At 44.9% G+C, this 22,299-nt stretch overlaps 1 protein-coding gene across 4 annotated transcripts in view; it reads left to right on the top strand.

Moving 5' to 3' along the window:
- The window catches only part of LOC311130047 (kalirin-like), a gene marked incomplete at both ends in the record, with an annotated part of 358,304 nt that overhangs the window by 140,505 nt on the left and 195,500 nt on the right, over positions 1-22,299 (top strand). For all 4 annotated transcript variants that reach the window (XM_084162671.1, XM_084162670.1, XM_084162669.1 and 1 more), the window contains 6 exons: positions 94-286; positions 1,703-2,215; positions 14,089-14,211; positions 17,174-17,365; positions 17,914-18,045; positions 21,193-21,423. In XM_084162671.1, the coding sequence (XP_084018797.1) occupies positions 94-286; positions 1,703-2,215; positions 14,089-14,211; positions 17,174-17,365; positions 17,914-18,045; positions 21,193-21,423 (1,384 nt within the window). The remainder of the gene's footprint in view (positions 1-93; positions 287-1,702; positions 2,216-14,088; positions 14,212-17,173; positions 17,366-17,913; positions 18,046-21,192; positions 21,424-22,299) is intronic.

Raw genomic sequence — 22,299 nt, 5'->3', positions numbered from 1 at the left:
CTCTCTCTCTCTCTCTCTCTCTCTCTCTGTCTCTCTCTCTCTCTCTTACTCTCTCCTCTCTCGCTTTACTCTTTCATCTCCTCTATCTCCCAGTGAGGACGTGTGCAAGCGGGGCTTCACAGTGATCATTGATATGCGCGGTTCCAAGTGGGACCTGATCAAGCCTCTACTGAAGACCCTGCAGGAAGCCTTCTCTGCTGAGATCTGCGTGGCGCTCATCATCAAACCGGACAACTTCTGGCAGAAGCAGAAGACCAACTTTGGCAGTGCCAAGTTCACGTTTGAGGTAAAAACTGAGCCTTGTTTTGGTTGGCATGTCTGGTTGCCCACTGTTAAAATATTTTATATTTCTCTAGTACAGGCATTTTCTCTAGTCAGCATGCCTGTTTTGATTATGGTGATTATGTATTTCATCCAGAGTTGAATAGCACAATTTTGTATTGTGATGTTATCACAGGACTATAAGCGCTACTTGACAACAGTCGTTAATTTTGGTCTGTCTATAAAGTGGACAGGAAGCACAGACCTGTGTTTTCAAAGGGACTGGTGAGAAAAGAATGCAGAATGATTACCCCCCCCCCCACGATTGTCCCATATTCTCTGCATGTAACGCTGTACAGAGGTCAGCCATTAGTAGTGTGCTAGGTAGTGTGAGGTTAAGCTTACACCCCTCGGTCCTCCCCTTTCTCATTCCTACCATACACAGTGAACTGTAGTGCTAATGAGAAACAGAATTACTGCATTCCAAATGGCACCCTTGACCCTTTATAGTACACTACTTTTGACCAGGGCCTATATGCCTCTGGTCAAAAGTAGTGCTCTATATAGGGAATAGGGTGCCATTTGGGACGCATCCAATGAAGCCTGTATACGTTTTGGCGAACCTCTTGATTGTGTGCTGTTGAGCGGGTCGAGAGCTTCAAGTTACTCAGTGTCCACATCACTAAGGAATTAACATGGGTCACACACACCACCACAGTCGTGAAGAATTTTCAGTAGGCTGAAAATATTTGGCATGGGCCCTCAGATCCTCAAAAAGTTATACAGCTGCACCATTGAGAGCATCTTGACTGGCTGCATCACCGCTTGGTATGGCAACTGCTTGGCATCCGACCGCAAGGCACTACAGAGGGTAGTTTGTACATCACTGGGGCCTCTATACCAGGCGGTGTCAGAGGATGGCCCTAAAAATTGTCAAAGACTCCAGCCACCCAGGTCATAGACTGTTCTCTCTGCTACCGGCCGGCAAGCAGTACCGATGCACCAAGTGTGGAACCAACAGGACCCTGAACAGCTTCTACACCCAAGCCATAAGACTGCTAAATAGTTAACCAAATAGCTACCCAGACTATCTGTATTGACCCCCCTTTGCAGTAACTATTTTGACTCACCACATACGCTGCTGCTACTGTTTATTATCTATCCTGTTGCCTAGTCACTTTACCCCTACCTATATGTACATATCTACCTCAATGACCTTGTACCCCTGCACATCGACTCGGTACTGGTACCTCTTGTATATAGCCAAATTATCATCACTCATTTTGTATTTATTCCTTGTGTTATTATCTTTCTATTATTTTTCTATTTTTCTCTCTGCAATGTTGGGAAGGACCCGTAAGTAAGCATTTCACTGTTAGTCTACACCTCTTGTTTACGAAGCAGGTGACAAATCACATTTGATTTTGATTTGATTTGACAGACTAGCATGGTGTCAGTGGAGGGCCTGACTAAGTTGGTGGACCCATCCCAGCTGACGGACGACTTTGAGGGCTCTCTGGAGTACAACCACGAGGAGTGGATGGATCTGCGCGTGGCCCTGGAGGAGTTCATGGGCTCGGCCGTGCACCTCCTCTCCCGCCTGGAGGACCTCCAGGAGCTGCTGGCCAAGAAGGAGTTCCCGGTGGATGTGGAGGGCTCACGGCGGCTCATCGACGAGCACACGCAGCTCAAGAAGAAGGTGATGAAGGCTCCCGTGGAGGAGCTGGACAGGGAGGGCCAGAGGCTGCTTCAGTGTATCCGCTCTAGTGATGGGTTTTCTGGGAGGAACTGCATCTCGGGTAGCGCTGACTTCCAGAGCGTGGTGCCTAAGATCGCCAGCCTGCTGGACAAGCTGCACTCCACCAGACAGCACCTGCACCAGATGTGGCACGTCCGCAAGCTCAAGCTGGACCAGTGTTTCCAGCTCCGCCTCTTTGAGCAGGACGCGGAGAAGGTGAGTGACCAAACTCAGAGGTCTAGAAACACAGTCACAATAAAACAATTTGAGCTGAGTTGATCTCTGAATTGAAAATCTTAATGTCCATTGAAATATTTTATGGAATGGACTTTTTGTCTTTAACTCGTGGTTAAAAATGAGTAAATCTAAGTAATATTACAAACAAAACATCAGACAACACAATATAGATGATACCAATGATCTCTGCTAACAGAATAACAAAAATGAACCCACAGTACATTAAAGACACTGGTGATTTGATATGCAAGCCGTTTAGCTAGTAAGACCAGTCTAATTGTCAAACGTGTGATTTGTATACAGTAAGGCAGACAAACGTTGACATGGAATTTATATTAAAAGGTTGCAAACTGATTGAGAGGTTTTTCGCATATAAATATCCCTGAACCTTAATTGCTAATATTTATCCTAGGGACACATCGTGAAAGTCCTCAGTATGACAACAAATAACAAACTTTGGACTAGATGTGATGTGAGGTCTAGGGTACATCCCAAATGGCCCTCAATCCCCTATTGTATATAATGCAATACTTTTGACCAGAGCCCTATGGGCCCTGGTCAAAAGTAGTGCACTATGTATGGAATAGAGTGGGATTTGGGACAGAGCCTTTCTCTGTTTATATTGAGGGCCTAAATACATAAACGCTGCCATTTTGTTTATTTCTTTGAAATGCATATTAAATGGGATATAATAATAGCCTATGCTTTTAGAAGGATATCTGCTTTTACAAGATTTTGAAAAAACAGAATGGTTCAGTACATAATTCCCTGAGATGCTATTTTTAGGGAATAAACATGTATTTTGCCCACTTTTCCAATTTGTGAGGTATTTCTGTGTGTATTAAAAACGATTTATTCTCATCTACACACACATCTCCCTTGACAATGGCAGTAATGTTGTCCAGATGAACCCAAAGGTACATGTAATAATTTCATAAAGTATTTGTTTGGTCTCTGAAAAGCTTCCAACCTTTTAAAGGAAAACCTCACATACCCTAAATACCCCAAAACTCATTAGGAATAACACAACAACAACAACAACAACAACAAAATGACCTCATGTTAGGACCTATACAGCTCTGGGAAGGTCAGAGACACAGGTGAGCCTGTAAGAAAAAGGTGAATGTATTTAGATGACAATGATGATCACATACTCAAAACAATATTTTACATTGCCAAGTAATTTGCCATTTCTCAATGCAACAAATGAACTAAAACAAATAAACTAAAGTAAAATGGCCACACAGCTAGTGTATACAGAGAGGATGGAAGAAAAACTGCATTCTCCTAACCATAAGCCCACACTCCCCCCAATATACCCTACAATGATGAATTAGTAGGCCAATGCCTGGTGGACTCTAGACAAAGGCCTTCATTTGGATAAGTGCAGTCAGTCCCTTTTCTAATGACAGTGGAGCCCCATGGTGCCTCTGATTAGGCCAGGCACAGATAATTATTAATTTCCCTGGGGACAATGCCAATCAAGGCCTGGCACACGTACTGTGTCTGTCCCTCCATGTGTCCTCTCCAATTGGTCTGGGATTGGTTACTAACGCTGTACTAACAATGTGTTACACAACACATAGTCGAGCAGGATAGCTACAGCAGTTCACCTACTGGTCATATTGTAAACTCAGATTCCATAAGACTATTTTAATTCTAATCCGACTGTCACGCCCTGGCTCTGGGACTCTGTTATGTTGAGCCAGGGTGTGTTGTTTCTTTGTGTTTTGTGTGCTAGGGTGATATTCTAGTGCTTGTGATTCTATGTTGGCCGGGGTGGTTCTCAATCAGAGGCAACGTGAATCAGCTGTTGCTTGTTGTCTCTGATTGGGAACCATACTTAGGCAGCCGTTTGGGCATTGTCATGTGTGGGATCTTGTTCCGTATGGTTTGTTTTGTAACCAAGGACTTCACGTTTCGTATCGTTTGTTGTTTTGTTCGTGTGGATCATTTAAAAAATAAAGTATGTTCACATTCCACGCTGCGCATTGGTCCACTTCCTCCGACGATCGTGACAGAAGATCCCACCATAACTGGACCAAGCAGCGTGTCCAGGAGCCAACGCCAGAGGTGACTCTGAAGGATACCAACCTCGACTGGGTCAAGCTGCGGGAGGAGGAGAGAGGCTGGACTTTGGAGCAGTGGAGCAAGAGTCTGGCGAGAGCCATGAAGGCCTGGCCCACGGGGAGGAGAGACGGCCAGAACATTTTTAGGGGGGGGCTCACGCCGTGGACGACGGGGCAGCAGGAGGCCGCCAGGTTACGGGAGTCACTGGTCACCAGGGGGAAGGAGGATGTAGAGGCACGGCGAGAGGTACTGGGGTGTGTTGCCAGTCCGGTCCGGCCCGTTCCTGATCCCCGTGTAGGACCAGTGGTGTGTGTCCCCAGTACGGTCCGGCTTGTTCCTGTCCCTCGCACCAAGCCTGTGGTGCGCGTCGCCAGCCCGGTCCGGCCTGTTCCTGGCCCTCGCACCAAACCAGTGGTGCGCTTCGTCAGCCCGGTTCGGCCCGTCCCTGCTCCCTGCACCAAGCCAATGGTGCGCGTCGTCAGCCCGGTCCGGCCTGTTCCTGCTCCCCGCACCAAGCCAGTGGTGCGCTTCGTCAGCCCGGTTCGGCCCGTCCCTGCTCCCCGCACCAAACCAGTGGTGCGCTTCGTCAGCCCGGTTCGGCCCGTCCCTGCTCCCCGCACCAAGCCAATGGTGCGCGTCGTCAGCCCGGTCCGGCCTGTTCCTGCTCCCCGCACCAAACCAGTGGTGCGCTTCGTCAGCCCGGTTCGGCCCGTCCCTGCTACCCGCACCAAGCCAATGGTGCGCGTCGTCAGCCCGGTCCGGCCCGTCCCTGCTCCCCGCACCAAGACTGTGGTGCGCGTCGTCAGTCCGGCACAGCCCGTGCCTGTTCCACCGGTGCCTTGTCCGGCACCGGTCAGCTGCTCCACTCAGGAGCTAGAACAATCCGCTCAACCAGTGTTCAGTCCAGCTCCGGCCAGCAGGGCCAGACCGGACCAGGGGCGCTTTGGGGGGTTAGAGAGGGAGTGGGGGTCATGCCCGGAGCCGGAACCGCCTCCGAGGAGGAATTCCCACCCAGCCCTCCCCTGTTCGGTTTATGTTTGGCGCGGTCGCAGTCCGCGCCTTTTGGGGGGGGGGGTACTGTCACGCCCTGGCTCTGGGACTCTGTTATGTTGAGCCAGGGTGTGTTGTTTCTTTGTGTTTTGTGTGCTAGGGTGATATTCTAGTGCTTGTGTTTCTATGTTGGCCGGGGTGGTTCTCAATCAGAGGCAACGTGAATCAGCTGTTGCTTGTTGTCTCTGATTGGGAACCATACTTAGGCAGCCGTTTGGGCATTGTCATGTGTGGGATCTTGTTCCGTATGGTTTGTGTTGTAACCAAGGACTTCACGTTTCGTATCGTTTGTTGTTTTGTTCGTGTGGATCATTTAAAAAATAAAGTATGTTCACATTCCACGCTGCGCATTGGTCCACTTCCTCCGACGATCGTGACAGAAGATCCCACCATAACTGGACCAAGCAGCGTGTCCAGGAGCCAACGCCAGAGGTGACTCTGAAGGATACCAACCTCGACTGGGTCAAGCTGCGGGAGGAGGAGAGAGGCTGGACTTTGGAGCAGTGGAGCAAGAGTCTGGCGAGAGCCATGAAGGCCTGGCCCACGGGGAGGAGAGACGGCCAGAACATTTTTAGGGGGGGGCTCACGCCGTGGACGACGGGGCAGCAGGAGGCCGCCAGGTTACGGGAGTCACTGGTCACCAGGGGGAAGGAGGATGTAGAGGCACGGCGAGAGGTACTGGGGTGTGTTGCCAGTCCGGTCCGGCCCGTTCCTGATCCCCGTGTAGGACCAGTGGTGTGTGTCCCCAGTACGGTCCGGCTTGTTCCTGTCCCTCGCACCAAGCCTGTGGTGCGCGTCGCCAGCCCGGTCCGGCCTGTTCCTGGCCCTCGCACCAAACCAGTGGTGCGCTTCGTCAGCCCGGTTCGGCCCGTCCCTGCTCCCTGCACCAAGCCAATGGTGCGCGTCGTCAGCCCGGTCCGGCCTGTTCCTGCTCCCCGCACCAAGCCAGTGGTGCGCTTCGTCAGCCCGGTTCGGCCCGTCCCTGCTCCCCGCACCAAACCAGTGGTGCGCTTCGTCAGCCCGGTTCGGCCCGTCCCTGCTCCCCGCACCAAGCCAATGGTGCGCGTCGTCAGCCCGGTCCGGCCTGTTCCTGCTCCCCGCACCAAACCAGTGGTGCGCTTCGTCAGCCCGGTTCGGCCCGTCCCTGCTACCCGCACCAAGCCAATGGTGCGCGTCGTCAGCCCGGTCCGGCCCGTCCCTGCTCCCCGCACCAAGACTGTGGTGCGCGTCGTCAGTCCGGCACAGCCCGTGCCTGTTCCACCGGTGCCTTGTCCGGCACCGGTCAGCTGCTCCACTCAGGAGCTAGAACAATCCGCTCAACCAGTGTTCAGTCCAGCTCCGGCCAGCAGGGCCAGACCGGACCAGGGGCGCTTTGGGGGGTTAGAGAGGGAGTGGGGGTCATGCCCGGAGCCGGAACCGCCTCCGAGGAGGAATTCCCACCCAGCCCTCCCCTGTTCGGTTTATGTTTGGCGCGGTCGCAGTCCGCGCCTTTTGGGGGGGGGGGTACTGTCACGCCCTGGCTCTGGGACTCTGTTATGTTGAGCCAGGGTGTGTTGTTTCTTTGTGTTTTGTGTGCTAGGGTGATATTCTAGTGCTTGTGTTTCTATGTTGGCCGGGGTGGTTCTCAATCAGAGGCAACGTGAATCAGCTGTTGCTTGTTGTCTCTGATTGGGAACCATACTTAGGCAGCCGTTTGGGCATTGTCATGTGTGGGATCTTGTTCCGTATGGTTTGTGTTGTAACCAAGGACTTCACGTTTCGTATCGTTTGTTGTTTTGTTCGTGTGGATCATTTAAAAAATAAAGTATGTTCACATTCCACGCTGCGCATTGGTCCACTTCCTCCGACGATCGTGACAGAAGATCCCACCATAACTGGACCAAGCAGCGTGTCCAGGAGCCAACGCCAGAGGTGACTCTGAAGGATACCAACCTCGACTGGGTCAAGCTGCGGGAGGAGGAGAGAGGCTGGACTTTGGAGCAGTGGAGCAAGAGTCTGGCGAGAGCCATGAAGGCCTGGCCCACGGGGAGGAGAGACGGCCAGAACATTTTTAGGGGGGGGCTCACGCCGTGGACGACGGGGCAGCAGGAGGCCGCCAGGTTACGGGAGTCACTGGTCACCAGGGGGAAGGAGGATGTAGAGGCACGGCGAGAGGTACTGGGGTGTGTTGCCAGTCCGGTCCGGCCCGTTCCTGATCCCCGTGTAGTTTCGTATCGTTTGTTGTTTTGTTCTTGTGGATCATTAAAAAAATAAAGTATGTTCACATTCCACGCTGCGCATTGGTCCACTTCCTCCGACGATCGTGACACCGACGAGCACTTGGACAGTCATAGTAGCGTTTGTGGTTGCACACCTGTACTCCAGCCATTTGAACAGTAATTGTAAAGACTGAGCACATTGTAACAGGGCACCCTTGAAGCTCAAGCATTAATAAGGGTATTTTTGAACAACGCTGTTGAAATGAAATTCTCGGTGTGCAACCCCAGTAAAGGCACTTCCTGTCTGTGTGGATCAGGATCAAAGGAAACAATAACAGACAGAGGGGAGGATAGACGCACATTTATTTGTCCTATTATCTACATATTCCCTACATAGTGCACTTCTTTTGACCAGGACCTATAGGTTGTCATCAATAAAACATCACAATAAGGTGCAGAGCGTTTGATTTGCCTGCTTGGGGGCAAGGAGACCCAAACTCTGCTAAAACCATTGACAACTGAGTGCTGTTTTCAAGGGAGTGTTAAATATACAGTACCAGTCAAAGGTTTGGACACACCTACTCATTCAAGGCTTTTTCTTTATTGTTACAATGTTTTACATTGTAGAATAATAGTGAAGACATCAAAACTATGAAATAACACATATGGAATCATGTAGTAACCAAAAAAGGGTTTAACAAATCAAAATATATTTTTGATTTTAGATTCTTCAAAGTAGCCACCCTTTGCCTTGATGACAACTTTGCACACTCTTGGCATTCTCTCAACCAGCTTCACCTGGAATGCTTTTCCAACAGTCTTGAAGGAGATCCTACATATGCTGAGCACTTGTTGGCTACTATTCCTTCATTTTGCGGTCCAACTCATCCCAAACCATCTCAATTGGGTTGAGGTTGGGTGATTGTGGAGGCCAGGTCATCTGATGCAGCACTCCATCACTCTCCTTCTTGGTCAAATAGCCCTTACACAGCCTAGAGGTGTGTTGCGTCATTGTCCTGTTGAAAACAAATGATAGTCCTACTAAGCCCAAACAAGATGGGATGGCCTTTCGGTGCAGAATGCTGTGGAAGCCATGCTGGTTAAGTGTGCCTTGAAGTCTAAATAAATCACTGACAGTGTCACCAGCAAAGCACCCCCACACCATCACACCTCCTCCTCCATGCTTCATGGTGGGAACCACACATGCGGAGATCATCCATTCACCTACTCTGCGTCTCACAAAGACACGGCGGTTGGAACCCAAAATCTCCAATTTGGACTCATCCGACCAAAGGACAGATTTCCACCAGTCTAATGTCCATTGCTTGTGTTTCTTGGCCCAAGCAAGTCTCTTCTTATTATTGGTGTCCTTTAGTTGTGGTTTCTTTGCAGCAATTCGACCATGAAGGCCTGATTCACACAGTCTCATCTGAACAGTTGATGTTGATATGTGTCTGTTACTTGAACTCTGTGAAGCATTTATTTGGGCTGCAATTTCTGAGATGCAATTAACTCTAATGAACTTATCCTCTGCAGCAGAGGTAACTCTGGGTCTTCCATTCCTGTGGCGGTCCTCATGAGAGCCAGTTTCATCATAGCGCTTGATGGTTTTTGCGACTGCACTTGAAGAGACATTCAAAGTCCTTGAAATTTTACGGACTGACTGACCTTCATGGCTTAAAGTAATGATGGACTGCCGTTTCTCTTTGCTTATTTGATCTGTTCTTGCCATAATATGGACTTGGTCCAAATAGGGCTACTTCTGTATACCACCCCTACCTTGTAACAACACAACTGATTGGCTCAAACACTTTAAGAAGGAAAGACATTCTACAATTTAACTTTTAACAAGGCACAGCTGTTAATTGAAATGCATTCCAGGTGACTACCTCATGAAGCTGGATGAGAGAATGCCAAGAGTGTGCAAAGCTGTCATCAAGGCAAAGGGTGGCTACTTTGAAGAATCTCAAATATAAAATATATTTTGATTTGTTTAGCACTTTGTTGGTTACTACATGATTACATATGTGTTATTTCATAGTTTGTACAATGTAGAAAATAGTAAAAATAAAGAAAAACCCTGGAATTAGTAGTTGTGTCCAAATTTTTGACTGGTACTGTATGTTAAATCCATTGACAACAGTTTGCAGTTTTCAAGGGATTGTTAAATAAATGTTAACTTTGGTTGTAATATCATCACCTCTTGAAAAGCATAGTCAGAATATTATTTTTTTCTCCCATTATTCCATGCAAAACAATTGTGCACATTTAGCTCTATCATAAGAATTATACAGCAATTAACTGCATGCTTTTCATTATCAGTAAACATCAATTGATCATGTAATTTCAGATATGTGAGGGTAGCCTTACGATATCGCTCAATATTGGCCACCATTAATTGGATATTTGAGTGATATAAAATAAAAGTGAACTCTACCTGACAAATATGAGTGGTTTAGGTCAATTACCCATCCTTTGTGGGCTTTGCCTGTCAAGCTACCGGTATAAACTTTATACAGTGTGCTAAACATAATGATAAGTAGACCTAATGTACTTTTTAACAACCAACATAGGCCTACCTAGTGAAGTTAGCTAACATTCTCTCTTTTTCAACATTGTTTTTAAGAGTGTTTAATCATGATTGCTGCTGACAGACATGATAGGCTACATTGATTGATGGACCACTAGACATTGGCTAGCTAGCTAATAACAGATTACGTCAATATGGCTAGTTAACAAGCTAACTTTCAGGGGATAAACCAGATGGTATATTTGCTTGCCATCTATAGGGGTGATGACAGCAGTCCTACTGACTACTTTACCAGGACCAAAAGCCTAATCTCTGATGAAGAAAGCTAAACGACACATGTTGTTTGCTTAGCTAGCTACCTGCCAAATGGATAGTCTACCCTACGTATCTGAAAATACATGATCAATTAAGGTTTACTCCGACATTGCTCGATCTAATATTTATATATTTCTTAATTCCATTCTTTTACTTTTAGATTTGTGTGTATTGTTGTGAATTGTTAGATACTACTGCACTGTTGGAGCTAGGAACACAAGCATTTCGCTACACCCGCAAAAACATCTGCTAATAATTTGTATGTGATCAATAAAATTTGATTTGATTTGATGATATAGCTAAATGTGGAATAATTGGAAATGTGTAGTTCTGACTATATTCTTCATGAGGTGATGATATTAAAATTGAATAGTTATAACATTTATTCAACAACAGTGGTGAACCGTGACTATAGGACCTAGGCCTTCTGAGGGACCAAAAATCTTCCAATATATTGTATCAAATAAGAAAATAACAGAACACAACACTTAATGCGCCCAACATTATATCTTCTGTAGTCAGTAGTCAGACCATTCTAATTCTAGTGAAGGAGGAGCAATACTTTTTGATGACATTATGAAGGAATCAAACAGGCCTGGCCGCGCTTCGGGCTGCTGCACACACAGAGACAGAACTGGCATGGATACAACATGACACACAGCATCAAATGATGCACTGTTTACACAATGTATGGTAGCCAACACCACTATCACACTATCACTAATAGCGACAACAACAGTGTCACATCAAAGGTGACAGGCTCATGGTGCTGAAAGGACAGCGACCGTAATACCTGTGCACTCCATGGCGCTGAAGGAGAGCCAGTTTTGGTCAAACACATAGACACGGCTGATTGACAGGCAACAGCAGTCACACACAGCATCACATAATGTTAAAGAATAAGCAGCCCATTTACTCCAGTAGGCCCCATGAAATCATACCTGATTGGGTAATTTTTTCTATTCAATATTAATCCTTCTCTTTCCAACACAAACTGAAGAGATGAAATCAGACAATGATTATAATTATTGTGAAGATGAAATAGAAAATTAAAATGAAATATAATAAAAAAATGTACACATTTTATAAATCCTTAGGCCTTCTCTGATGGTTCCCCACTGTTTAACAATTCCTTGAAAATGGCACGTAGTTGTCAATTGTTTTAGCGGAGCTGGGGGTCTCCTTGTTCCCCAGCTGCCAAATTGAATGCTCTGCACCGTATTGTGATGGTGGCCTGAAAGGATGGAAGTTCAACATGTAGCTAGATGTAGTAGGCTAATGTTAACTAGCTGGCCTGGCGCATCATTGCCCATTAAAGGAAGTTAGCCAGGTAGCCTACCACAACAAAAACTAAAAGCGTGTACAGTATGACAGAGTCATAGGCCATTTAGGCAACATGAAAGAGGAGGATGGCAAGTAGGGTGAGTCAACATGTTTTTTTCTACTTGCAAGTAAGCACACACGCATACACACAGAAATCAGTACCATGGACAGCCACATCATATTTAGCTTACGTTTATTGGACTAAATAGTTGTTGTTATCTTTTAGTTGTCACTGTATTAGACTAAGCATAGGTGATTAGATAATGTTGAAATGCTGACGTTGAAATGGTGCTGGATTAGTGGAGGCAGCGCCTGTTTTCTTTGTGACTTGCGGTAACTCTCAGTGGTTCTAAATCAATAGTTGTTTAGTAATCCGAAAATGGAAACATTAACTTGCTTGACCATGCTGTAGGTAATTTAACTGTTTGTTACATGCAATATGTTTTGTGGACTTCACCAGACAGATGTTGCGCTCCGGTTTTGTGATGAACCAAAGGTGTGGTTGAATTTATTCTGCCACTGTGTCTTCTTATTGTCTCGGCCTTAGGTGTCAAGGCATATTATTGAATTAACAGGTTATAGAGCAAACAACGGAATATCACATCACATAGGTTGTAATATGGCTTTTTTTCCCCTGGCTTGACTTCCCCTGGGATTTTATCCACACACCGCTACTGTTGATAAAACCTATTAGGTTTAGGTTGCCATTTGGGACCCAGTCAAAATGAACAATTACTGCTCCTCTCGCCTGGCCTCCATGCCACCGTCTTCCTCCCCCATCATGCACCGGTAATGATCAAAGCCATATGAGGGAAGAAATCTCACATGGATTTTAGTCAGGAGAGTTATAGGTTAAAATCAATCATCTGTGATGAAATCAATATGTTTCTTTCAAGGAATATGGCATTTTTACTGAGTACATTTTAGGTTTATGATCAGGAAGAAGTTGTTGTTCATTTAGGATAATGATGTACAGATCAATCTTTTGAACACTCTTTTTGTTGCTGAGAATTTTCCTGCACTGCAGGAAATGCAAACTTGTAGTGCAAACTGTTCATCATCTTCAAGTGAACATGATACGGAGTCATTTATCAGCAACTACACTGAGACAGAATTTGTCCCCCCTAGAAAAGCAAACCGTCATTGAGCTAATTAATTCTTTAGCCAGCTTCTCTCCGTTTGATTTGTAAGTTATTAGATTAAGCTGTCAAGATGTGATTTAATAAGCATGACAAGTTAGGGAATTTATAAGTATCGTTTCAATCATATGGTCTTTTGACAATAAAGTTGATTTCATCAAACCCTACTTTGAGGGTAAGGAATATGCATCCAAACCAAAAGATATGAAGGACCACTTTTTCCTAGTCATTTTTCTGCTTTTCCCATTCTATTTGCTAAAGTTATTGCTTATTGAAAGCAAAGTCATTTTACAGTCACCATTGTAAGTTTTTACTGCAATTGATCGTGGTTTAATAGGATAATAATTATCATAGCATTATTCATCAAAAAAAACATCTAAATCAGAGCAAATTGTCTATAGAAACACCTGCACTGTAATCTGTTACATCAGTACAAACACATTAGACAACTCATTCCTTTTATAAGGACTTCCATTGGAAGGCAGCGCTGAGAGTTCACACTAGCGCCAATATTTAATTAACAGCTCGATCAAACCTGATGAAATAGATTTATTCTAATGTCGCAGGCTCTTCAGAGCAGGGGTTTAAAGCTGCTGGCCTAGAGGGCTGTCCTAATGTGACCCTATAATCACACTTGTCACGCCACCGTTATTTAATATTTGATCATATAGTTGAGCATACTGTACAGGATTTTAAAGAGCGATGGCAAGCCGCCCAATTACTTGAATTTCATTAAATCCAATCAATAGTGTATAATTAACGCCAGAGAGAGGACTACAGTATCATGTAATGCACAGAATGTTTATCTGCCGTGGCCTAGGGTGGTCCAATGGTCTAAGCCGCTGCCTCTGGATCACATATACAGCTGAAGCATGGGTTCAAATACAGCCATCTGCTATTTGCTGTATCTTTCCTCTCTCTCTATCCTGTCCAATACACAAAAAAATTAAATATTGTCTATCCGCTGTACCGTGATGAGTTACAACGGCTAAACTATCAATGAGAATGTCTAATAATCATTATGATTATTGGTTGATTATGTATAATATAATATGCCATATATATGCTATTTATATGCGCGCAAGCCGTGCATTCATTTTTATATGGGTGGGCCCAGCGTGAATCGAACCCAAAAGCGCCATGCTCTACCAACTGAGCCACACATGACCAGTAACCCAACCAGCAACCTTACCTAACCGTATGTATCTGTGTTTGTTCCCACCATAGATGTTTGACTGGATCAGTCACAATAAGGAAGTGTTCCTGCAGAGCCACACAGAGATCGGAGTCAGCTACCAGCACGCCGTGGACCTCCAGACGCAGCACAATCACTTTGCCATGAATTCTATGGTATGTGGGGACTATGTGGTTTGTGAGGACTATGTGGTGTGTGAGGACTATATGGGGTGTGGGGACTATATGGGTTGTGGGGACTATGTGGGGTGTGGGGACTATATGGGGTGGGTGTGAGGACTAAAGTGTGTGAGGACTAAAGTGTGTGAAGACTATGTGGTGTGTGAGGACTATATGGTGTGTGGGGACTATATGGTGTGAGAGGACTATGTGGTGTGTGAGGACTATGTGGTGTGTGGGGACTATGTGGTGTGTGGGGACTATATGGTGTGTGGGGACTATATGGTGTGAGAGGACTATGTGGTGTGTGAGGACTATGTGTTGTGTAAGGACTGTTTGTGGTTTGTGAGGACTTTCTGTGGTGTATGGGGTTGGGGGATGTAATAATATAGATGACATCAATACTCCTTGAGTCATGGCTCAGTAATTTCACTTTGTATGAGTAAGAGCGGAATTATTGAAAGACAGACTGGCTGAAGTTCGAGGAGCGGGTCAAAAGGCCTTTCAATTACTGTATTAGTATTTCAAATAGGGTTGTAAAAGAAACATGCTCGTACAGCTACCATTGATGTTGTGGAGGCCACTGGCTATGGAGAGCAGAAGTCAGTTTTGCATATGAACACACACACTCAGATTATTATTGCTCAACTGAAATAGCAGGCTACTTCTTCAATGTTGATTTGATTTCCTCTGGTTCTAAAATTACTGTTAGGATGTTTCCCAAATGGCACCCTGTTTTCTATATGGCCTTGGTCTTAAGTAGTGCACTAAATAGGGAATAGGGTGCCTTTTGAGATACACCTTAGAATAGGGAATTACCTCCACTGCAGTTTTCCTCTGACAGAATGAAGACATGTCTGATACTATTTGGATAAATCGAGCCACAGTGCTGTGAAAAAGTATTTGCCCCCCTTCTAATTTTCTCTACTTTTCAATATTTTTTATACTGAATGTTATCAGATCTTCAACCAAAACCTAATATGAGATAAAGGGAACCTGAGTGAACTAATAACAGGAAGCGTTTGGTTGGAGTCATTGCAGCTGAAGGTGGCACAACCAGTTATTTCGTTATTTTTTCACACAGGGGAATTGGGTGTTGCATAACTTTGTTAATTCAATAAATCAAATAAGTATATATTTTTGTGTTATTTGTAAACTCAGGTTTCCTTTATCTAATATTAGGTTCTGGTTGAAATTCTGATCATATTCAGTATAAAAAAATATGCAAAAATAGAGAAAATCAGAAAGGGGGCAAATCAGTTTTCACGGCACTGTATGTACCAAACACTAGCCAAGAGACACACCACACGCACATGCACATTTTAATGGCATGGAATGTCCTTTTAGCACCTAGCCTACAATTATTTATTTATTTTTAATTTAGGGGGGTAGATCAGCTTTAATATTATAGATAGATTATGGCTTCCATCAGTGTAATTGTCTGCATCATTTCCAATCCCCTATATATCGTTTTTAGTAAATATATATAAAATATATATATTTTAATATATTTTCCTTTATTATTTTCCCCTAATCCTACCACACTTCCCCTACATGGAGTAAACTAATGGACAACAACGCTTCTACTTCCAGCTTATACATACTAAATACATTTTACGGACACAGTATATTTTTACAATACTTATCTTTTGTTTGTTTTTAGTCCCATCCTAGCCTACTATTGCCATTTTCTGCCTTGATTCTCAATGTGTGATCTTTTTATTGTATTTTCTTTACAATAAAAAACCTCCACACTTACAGAGGCAGCTTGGCTCTCATTGAAGAACCACTCTCTCTCGCTCTCTCACTCTCTCACTCTCTCTCACTGTCTCTCTCCCCCCCCCCACACTCTCTCTCTTGCTCCCCCCTCTCTTTCTCTCTCTCTCTCTCTCTCTCTCTCTCTCTCTCTCTCTCTCTCTCTCTCTCTCTCTCTCTCTCTCTCTCTCTCTCTCTCTCTCTCTCTCTCTCTCTCTCTCTCTCTCTCGCTCTCTCTCTCTTGCTCTCTCTTGCTCCCCCCCACTCTCTCTCTCTCTCCCCCTCTCTGTGCTCATACAGACTCCTAAATCATGCTGTTATTATGTTTTGACGTGAGTCTTGGCTCAGCATGTTCAGCATGCAGCTACCTTGTCTGAACGTAGTTCATTAAGCCCTGCTTTAAACCAACGAGCTGTTCGTTTTGATGGCTTCATTAGTAGTTCTAATCAGGTTAGCGGTAAATAAAGCCCACGGTGGCTGCATCATGTGAAGCTGATAAATGGTTGTGCCTAAAGCGGCCAGAGATGATAAAACTCCCGTAGTGGAGGGATGGATGGGTGGGTTTTGGGGACTACAGAGCCAGATGGCAGCACATAGGATGTGAATATCTGTCTGTGTATGCGTGTGTGTGTGTGTTTGTGTGGGAGTGTCAAAGACATCAGGGGTGGCCTGCCAGAGAGAGAGAGCGATTCAGTCAAAGCTTCAGAATTCTGTCACGCTTGTTGTCGCTAAGCTCTACACCATCATTTCATGCCGGACTGGCTCTCGGGTCATACAGTATCTTTTGTAGCATTGAATGTTTGGCTAATAAGCAATATTACATTGCTAGCTATAGCTAGACACGCCACAGAGACCTAGATTTCTTAGTTTGCTTGTCCACTTGGATTCAGTCATCTCTATGTTTGAATAAGGAGCAAATAGATCCTGAAATAAATTAAAAATGTCCTGAATTTAATGAAATATGTCCTGAATTAAATTATATAGACCCCTCAAACTCCACTCTGGACCTCGAAGCCAGTTCCACTTCTTTTTTTCAGGGACTGATTAGACCTGGGACACCAGGTGGGTGCAATTAATTATCAGGTAGAATAGAAAACCAGCTCCGGACCTCGTAGGGTAAGAGTTGAATACCCCTAATATAGACTCTGAATCTTTTCCCATAATATATTATGTCTTCTCTATGTGTGTCACTCCCTCGGTGCAGAATGCCTATGTGAACATCAACCGGATCATGTCGGTGGCGTCACGCCTGTCGGAGGCGGGCCACTACGCCTCGCAGCAGATCAAACAGATCTCGGCCCAGCTGGACCAGGAGTGGAAGAGCTTTGCCGCCGCCCTGGATGAACGCAGCACCATCCTGGCCATGTCGGCCGTCTTCCACCAGAAGTCGGAACAGGTTGGCAATAGACAGTAGGCCTACGGGCTGCAACCCTCATACTGTTGTCACTCAGTCACATAGCCCTGAATCCTACCTAACTTTAAGTCTGAGCACATAACTCAGACCTTTGTGTAAAGCATGTACTGATGTCAAAGGGAGATTTGCATGACAATTCAAGCATTGCATGAACGCTATGACCATCCTTCAAGCCCACAGGCCGTCTGAGAGAGATTGGAATGTCAGTGTTGTCCTGTATTTCTCTGGCTGTTGCCTGTTGCTGTGTAGAGGTAGTTAAGATAGACCTGCGTTTCCTTGGCAGCAGCTGCTATGATGCAGAGTGTTTGGGGCTACAGGTGTGCCTGTCGGCTGTAGACTATGCTGCTTTACAGAGAGCCAGGCAGGCAGGCGGGGTCCGGGGTTACCTCAGCCTCTCGTAAAGAGGGTCTGCCTCCCTTCCTCCCTCCCTGCCGGCCTCTGTCTATGGAATTACTCCCAGGGCTCTGTTGATTGCTCTATCTGTATCTGTTATGTTGTGTGAATGTGTCTCCTGGCCTGTGTTCATACAGTTCCTGGCTGGGGTGGAGGCCTGGTGTAAGATGTGCAGTGAGGGGGGGCTGCCCTCGGATATGCAGGACCTGGAGCTGGCCATCCACCACCACCAGACCCTCTACGAACAGGTGACCCAGGCCTATACCGAGGTGAGACACCCTCACAACAAAAACCAGGGTTGGGGTGAATTCCATTTAAATTCCAGTCAATTCAGGAAGGACACTAAAATTCCAATTATTTTCAATGCTTTTCAATTAGGAATTGGAAAATTTGGAATTGGAATTTGGTTTACTTTCTGAATTTACTGGAATTGATATGGTATTGTCCCCAACCCTGACACTCACCCAGTTAGAGCACTAACTAAACTCAGGTTTATAGTGGCATTCTGTGCTAGTTTAAGATCCCACCACATAGCTTTTAAGGGGAATGACCACAATTGTAATCCCCCTTTTATATGCCATATACAGTGGGGGAAAAAAGTATTTAGTCAGCCACCAATTGTGCAAGTTCTCCCACTTAAAAAGATGAGAGAGGCCTGTAATTTTCATCATAGGTACACGTCAACTATGACAGACAAAATGAGAAAAAAATATCCAGAAAATCACATTGTAGGATTTTAAATTAATTTATTTGCAAATTATGGTGGAAAATACATATTTGGTCAATAACAAAAGTTTCTCAATACTTTGTTATATACCCTTTGTTGGCAATGACACAGGTCAAACGTTTTCTGTAAGTCTTCACAAGGTTTTCACACACTGTTGCTGGTATTTTGGCCCATTCCTCCATGCAGATCTCCTCTAGAGCAGTGATGTTTTGGGGCTGTCGCTGGGCAACACGGACTTTCAACTCCCTCCAAAGATTTTCTATGGGGTTGAGATCTGGAGACTGGCTAGGTCACTCCAGGACCTTGAAATGCTTCTTACGAAGCCACTCCTTCGTTGCCCGGGCGGTGTGTTTGGGATCATTGTCATGCTGAAAGACCCAGCCACGTTTCATCTTCAATGCCCTTGCTGATGGAAGGAGGTTTTCACTCAAAATCTCACGATACATGGCCCCATTCATTCTTTCCTTTACACGGATCAGTCGTCCTGGTCCCTTTGCAGAAAAACAGCCCCAAAGCATGATGTTTCCACCCCCATGCTTCACAGTAGGTATGGTGTTCTTTGGATGCAACTCAGCATTCGTTGTCCTCCAAACACGACGAGTTGAGTTTTTACCAAAAAGTTATATTTTGGTTTCATCTGACCATATGACATTCTCCCAATCCTCTTCTGGATCATCCAAATGCACTCTAGCAAACTTCAGACGGTCCTGGCTTAAGCAGGGGGACACGTCTGGCACTGCAGGATTTGAGTCCCTGGCGGCATAGTGTGTTACTGATGGTAGGCTTTGTTACTTTGGTCCCAGCTCTCTGCAGGTCATTCACTAGGTCCCCCCGTGTGGTTCTGGGATTTTTGCTCACCGTTCTTGTGATCATTTTGACCCCACGGGGTGAGATCTTGCGTGGAGCCCCAGATCGAGGGAGATTGTCAGTGGTCTTGTATGTCTTCCATTTCCTAATAATTGCTCCCACAGTTGATTTATTCAAACCAAGCTGCTTACCTATTGCAGATTCAGTCTTCCCAGCCTGGTGCAGGTCTACAATTTTGTTTCTGGTGTCCTTTGACAGCTCTTTGGTCTTGGCCATAGTGGAGTTTGGAGTGTGACTGTTTGAGGTTGTGGACAGGTGTCTTTTATACTGATAACAAGTTCAAACAGGTGCCATTAATACAGGTAACGAGTGGAGAACAGAGGAGCCTCTTAAAGAAGAAGTTACAGGTCTGTGAGAGCCAGAAATCTTGCTTGTTTGTAGGTGACCAAATACTTATTTTCCACCATAATTTGCAAATAAATTAATTAAAAATCCTACAATGTGATTTTCTGGATTTTCTTTTCTCAATTTGTCTGTCATAGTTGACGTGTACTTATGATGAAAATTACAGGCCTCTCTCATCTTTTTAAGTGGGAGAACTTGCACAATTGGTGGCTGACTAAATACTTTTTTTCCCCACTGTATATTTTCAAGAATACGATGGTTGTTCAAAGACTGTCATAAGTTATCTAAACATTATCATAAGCAATCTAAACATGGATATACACTGTACATACCTTTGAAATATTGCCCTTAAATTAAAAAAAATCCTTAAATCAGATCTTTCCAGACACAAAACTCTTTCATTACCATTTTTACCTGTACTACAGTTTTATATCAAATATGACCTTTACCCGCCACATTGAATCCATCTGAATTGCACCATGAGTGACACATGGTATGTTATACATTATGAGGACCACTGTCCTTCCATGTCAGATTTACTTCCCACAGAAGATCCTGTATGATAATAGGTTTGTGGTACTGTAGCATTTCACAAGATGCCTCTGCTTTCCACTGACTTCTGTCCTCCTTGCTTGTTTTATTTTAGTGTCATCTCTGAAAAGGTTGCTATAAACGTCTCTGGTTTAAACTGAAAAAATTAAGTGTTTGCTGTTCTCTTACATATTGTGCAACAGATAAAGAAGAAAAATACCCATCCTAATGCACCAAGAAGTGCATGTAATTTAGCAATTTGCACTGGAAATGAAATTACAGCTTTGACCAGCTTGATTTAGTAAGGTACATGTGCAACTAGAACAGAACAGAGATGATTAGCAAGGAACTGACTTTCAAAATCCTTCTTTTCCTCAGACTTTTCTTTCCACATAATGAAACTAAGATTTGACTGACATGACAGACTTCAAGATTAATTGTGACACTGTATCTAATGCCAATATAGAGTTGCAAAATTCCGGGACATTCTCAAAGTTCCCAGGTTTTCAAAAAAATCTAGGTAGGATGATTCCTGAAATCGGGAGGGAATAAGGAGGAAATCCGGGACTCCTCCAAATGTGATTTATGGAGAACCTGGGAATTTTGGGAAAGTTGCAACCCTACAGATATCAAAGGTCAAGTAGGGTGTGCTTATATTTGTCCTGTTTCAAGCATGTGTGAGGTGTGAAATTTAAATGTATTTTTTATCCCAACTCCCCCTGAGACACCCTCAGAGAGTGGGGTCACTGCCAGGGATCAGACATTATTGACGGCGACCAGAGCAATTAGGGTTAAGTGCTTTGCTCAAGGGCAGATCGGCAGATGTTTTTCACCTTGTCAGCTCAGGGATTTGAGCTAGCAACCTTTGGGTTACAAGCCCAACGCTCTAACTGCTAGGTTAGAGTTAGGCTAACCCTCCTAATATCGCGTCCCTCTCTGTCACCAGGTCAGTCAGGATGGCAAGGCCCTGCTGGATGTCCTCCAGAGACCACTGAGCCCGGGGAACTCAGAGTCTTTGACGGCCACAGCCAACTACTCCAAGGCAGTCCACTGTATCCTGGATGTGGTCCACGAGGTCCTGCACCACCAGAGGCGTCTGGAGAGCATCTGGCAGCACCGGAAGGTCCGCCTCCACCAGAGGCTACAGCTCTGTGTGTTCCAACAGGACGTCCAACAGGTAACTAACATCGTGCGCATATACACATGTGCACACACCAGAGTATGCGAGCGGAATTGAGCGGTTGGAAATCCCACTCATCGCTCACGGAGCGGTCTTTGCCCACCGCTCCCGGCGCTCAACATCCTTTCCCCCGCTCCGCAAAAAATCGCTCAGCGTTCACAGATATATTTTTTGCTCCATTCATAAAAATAAAAATAAAGATAATTTAACAAACACCCTATCTACTTTTGTGACTATGTACAATTTGGTTTTGTAAGTAGGCTATAGTAAGAGGCTTCAACGTTTCAACAACATGTTGTAAGCTATTAAACATGGGCTTACCTAGATGATAGGCTTTGGCTACCGTGTTAAAAAATGAATTGCTTTTTCTCTTATCTATTGATGATCAGATACTTCAGTTGTAACTGGCTCTGTTGCGCTCACATTCTACAGTTAATAAATAACTTTAGCACTGTTACAAATTAGATCCACTCCGCTCAAATCCTCTGGCACACACACACACACACACAGGCCATCCAACAGGTAACAGTAAGATGGCCAGGGCTCGGCCCCCTACAGTACATGACTAACTGTACTGTAAATAGCAAACTGAACATGACGACACATTGTAAATGAAATGCTGTATCTTGAATCATATGTTGGTGCACCAACTCTTCAGTCACTTGTCTGGGCTGTGGGAGTTGTAGCCTATATAAATGCTTTATGGCACACTAGTTTAGTAACAGTATGAGGTTACTAGGTCATGGTGTCAATCTACTCTGTAGAACATGAGTCAGTTATTGTTTTAGTTGAGCCCATTTTAAAGAACACAGTTCCTTGCCCTGATGCTGCAGCAAAATATGAATTTACATCTCATAACTCATTTGGCTCTGT

This window comes from Coregonus lavaretus (genome assembly GCF_964263955.1).
Source record: "Coregonus lavaretus genome assembly, chromosome: 5".
NCBI lineage: Eukaryota > Metazoa > Chordata > Actinopteri > Salmoniformes > Salmonidae > Coregonus > Coregonus lavaretus.
This window is presented reverse-complemented; position numbering and strand designations above follow the sequence as displayed.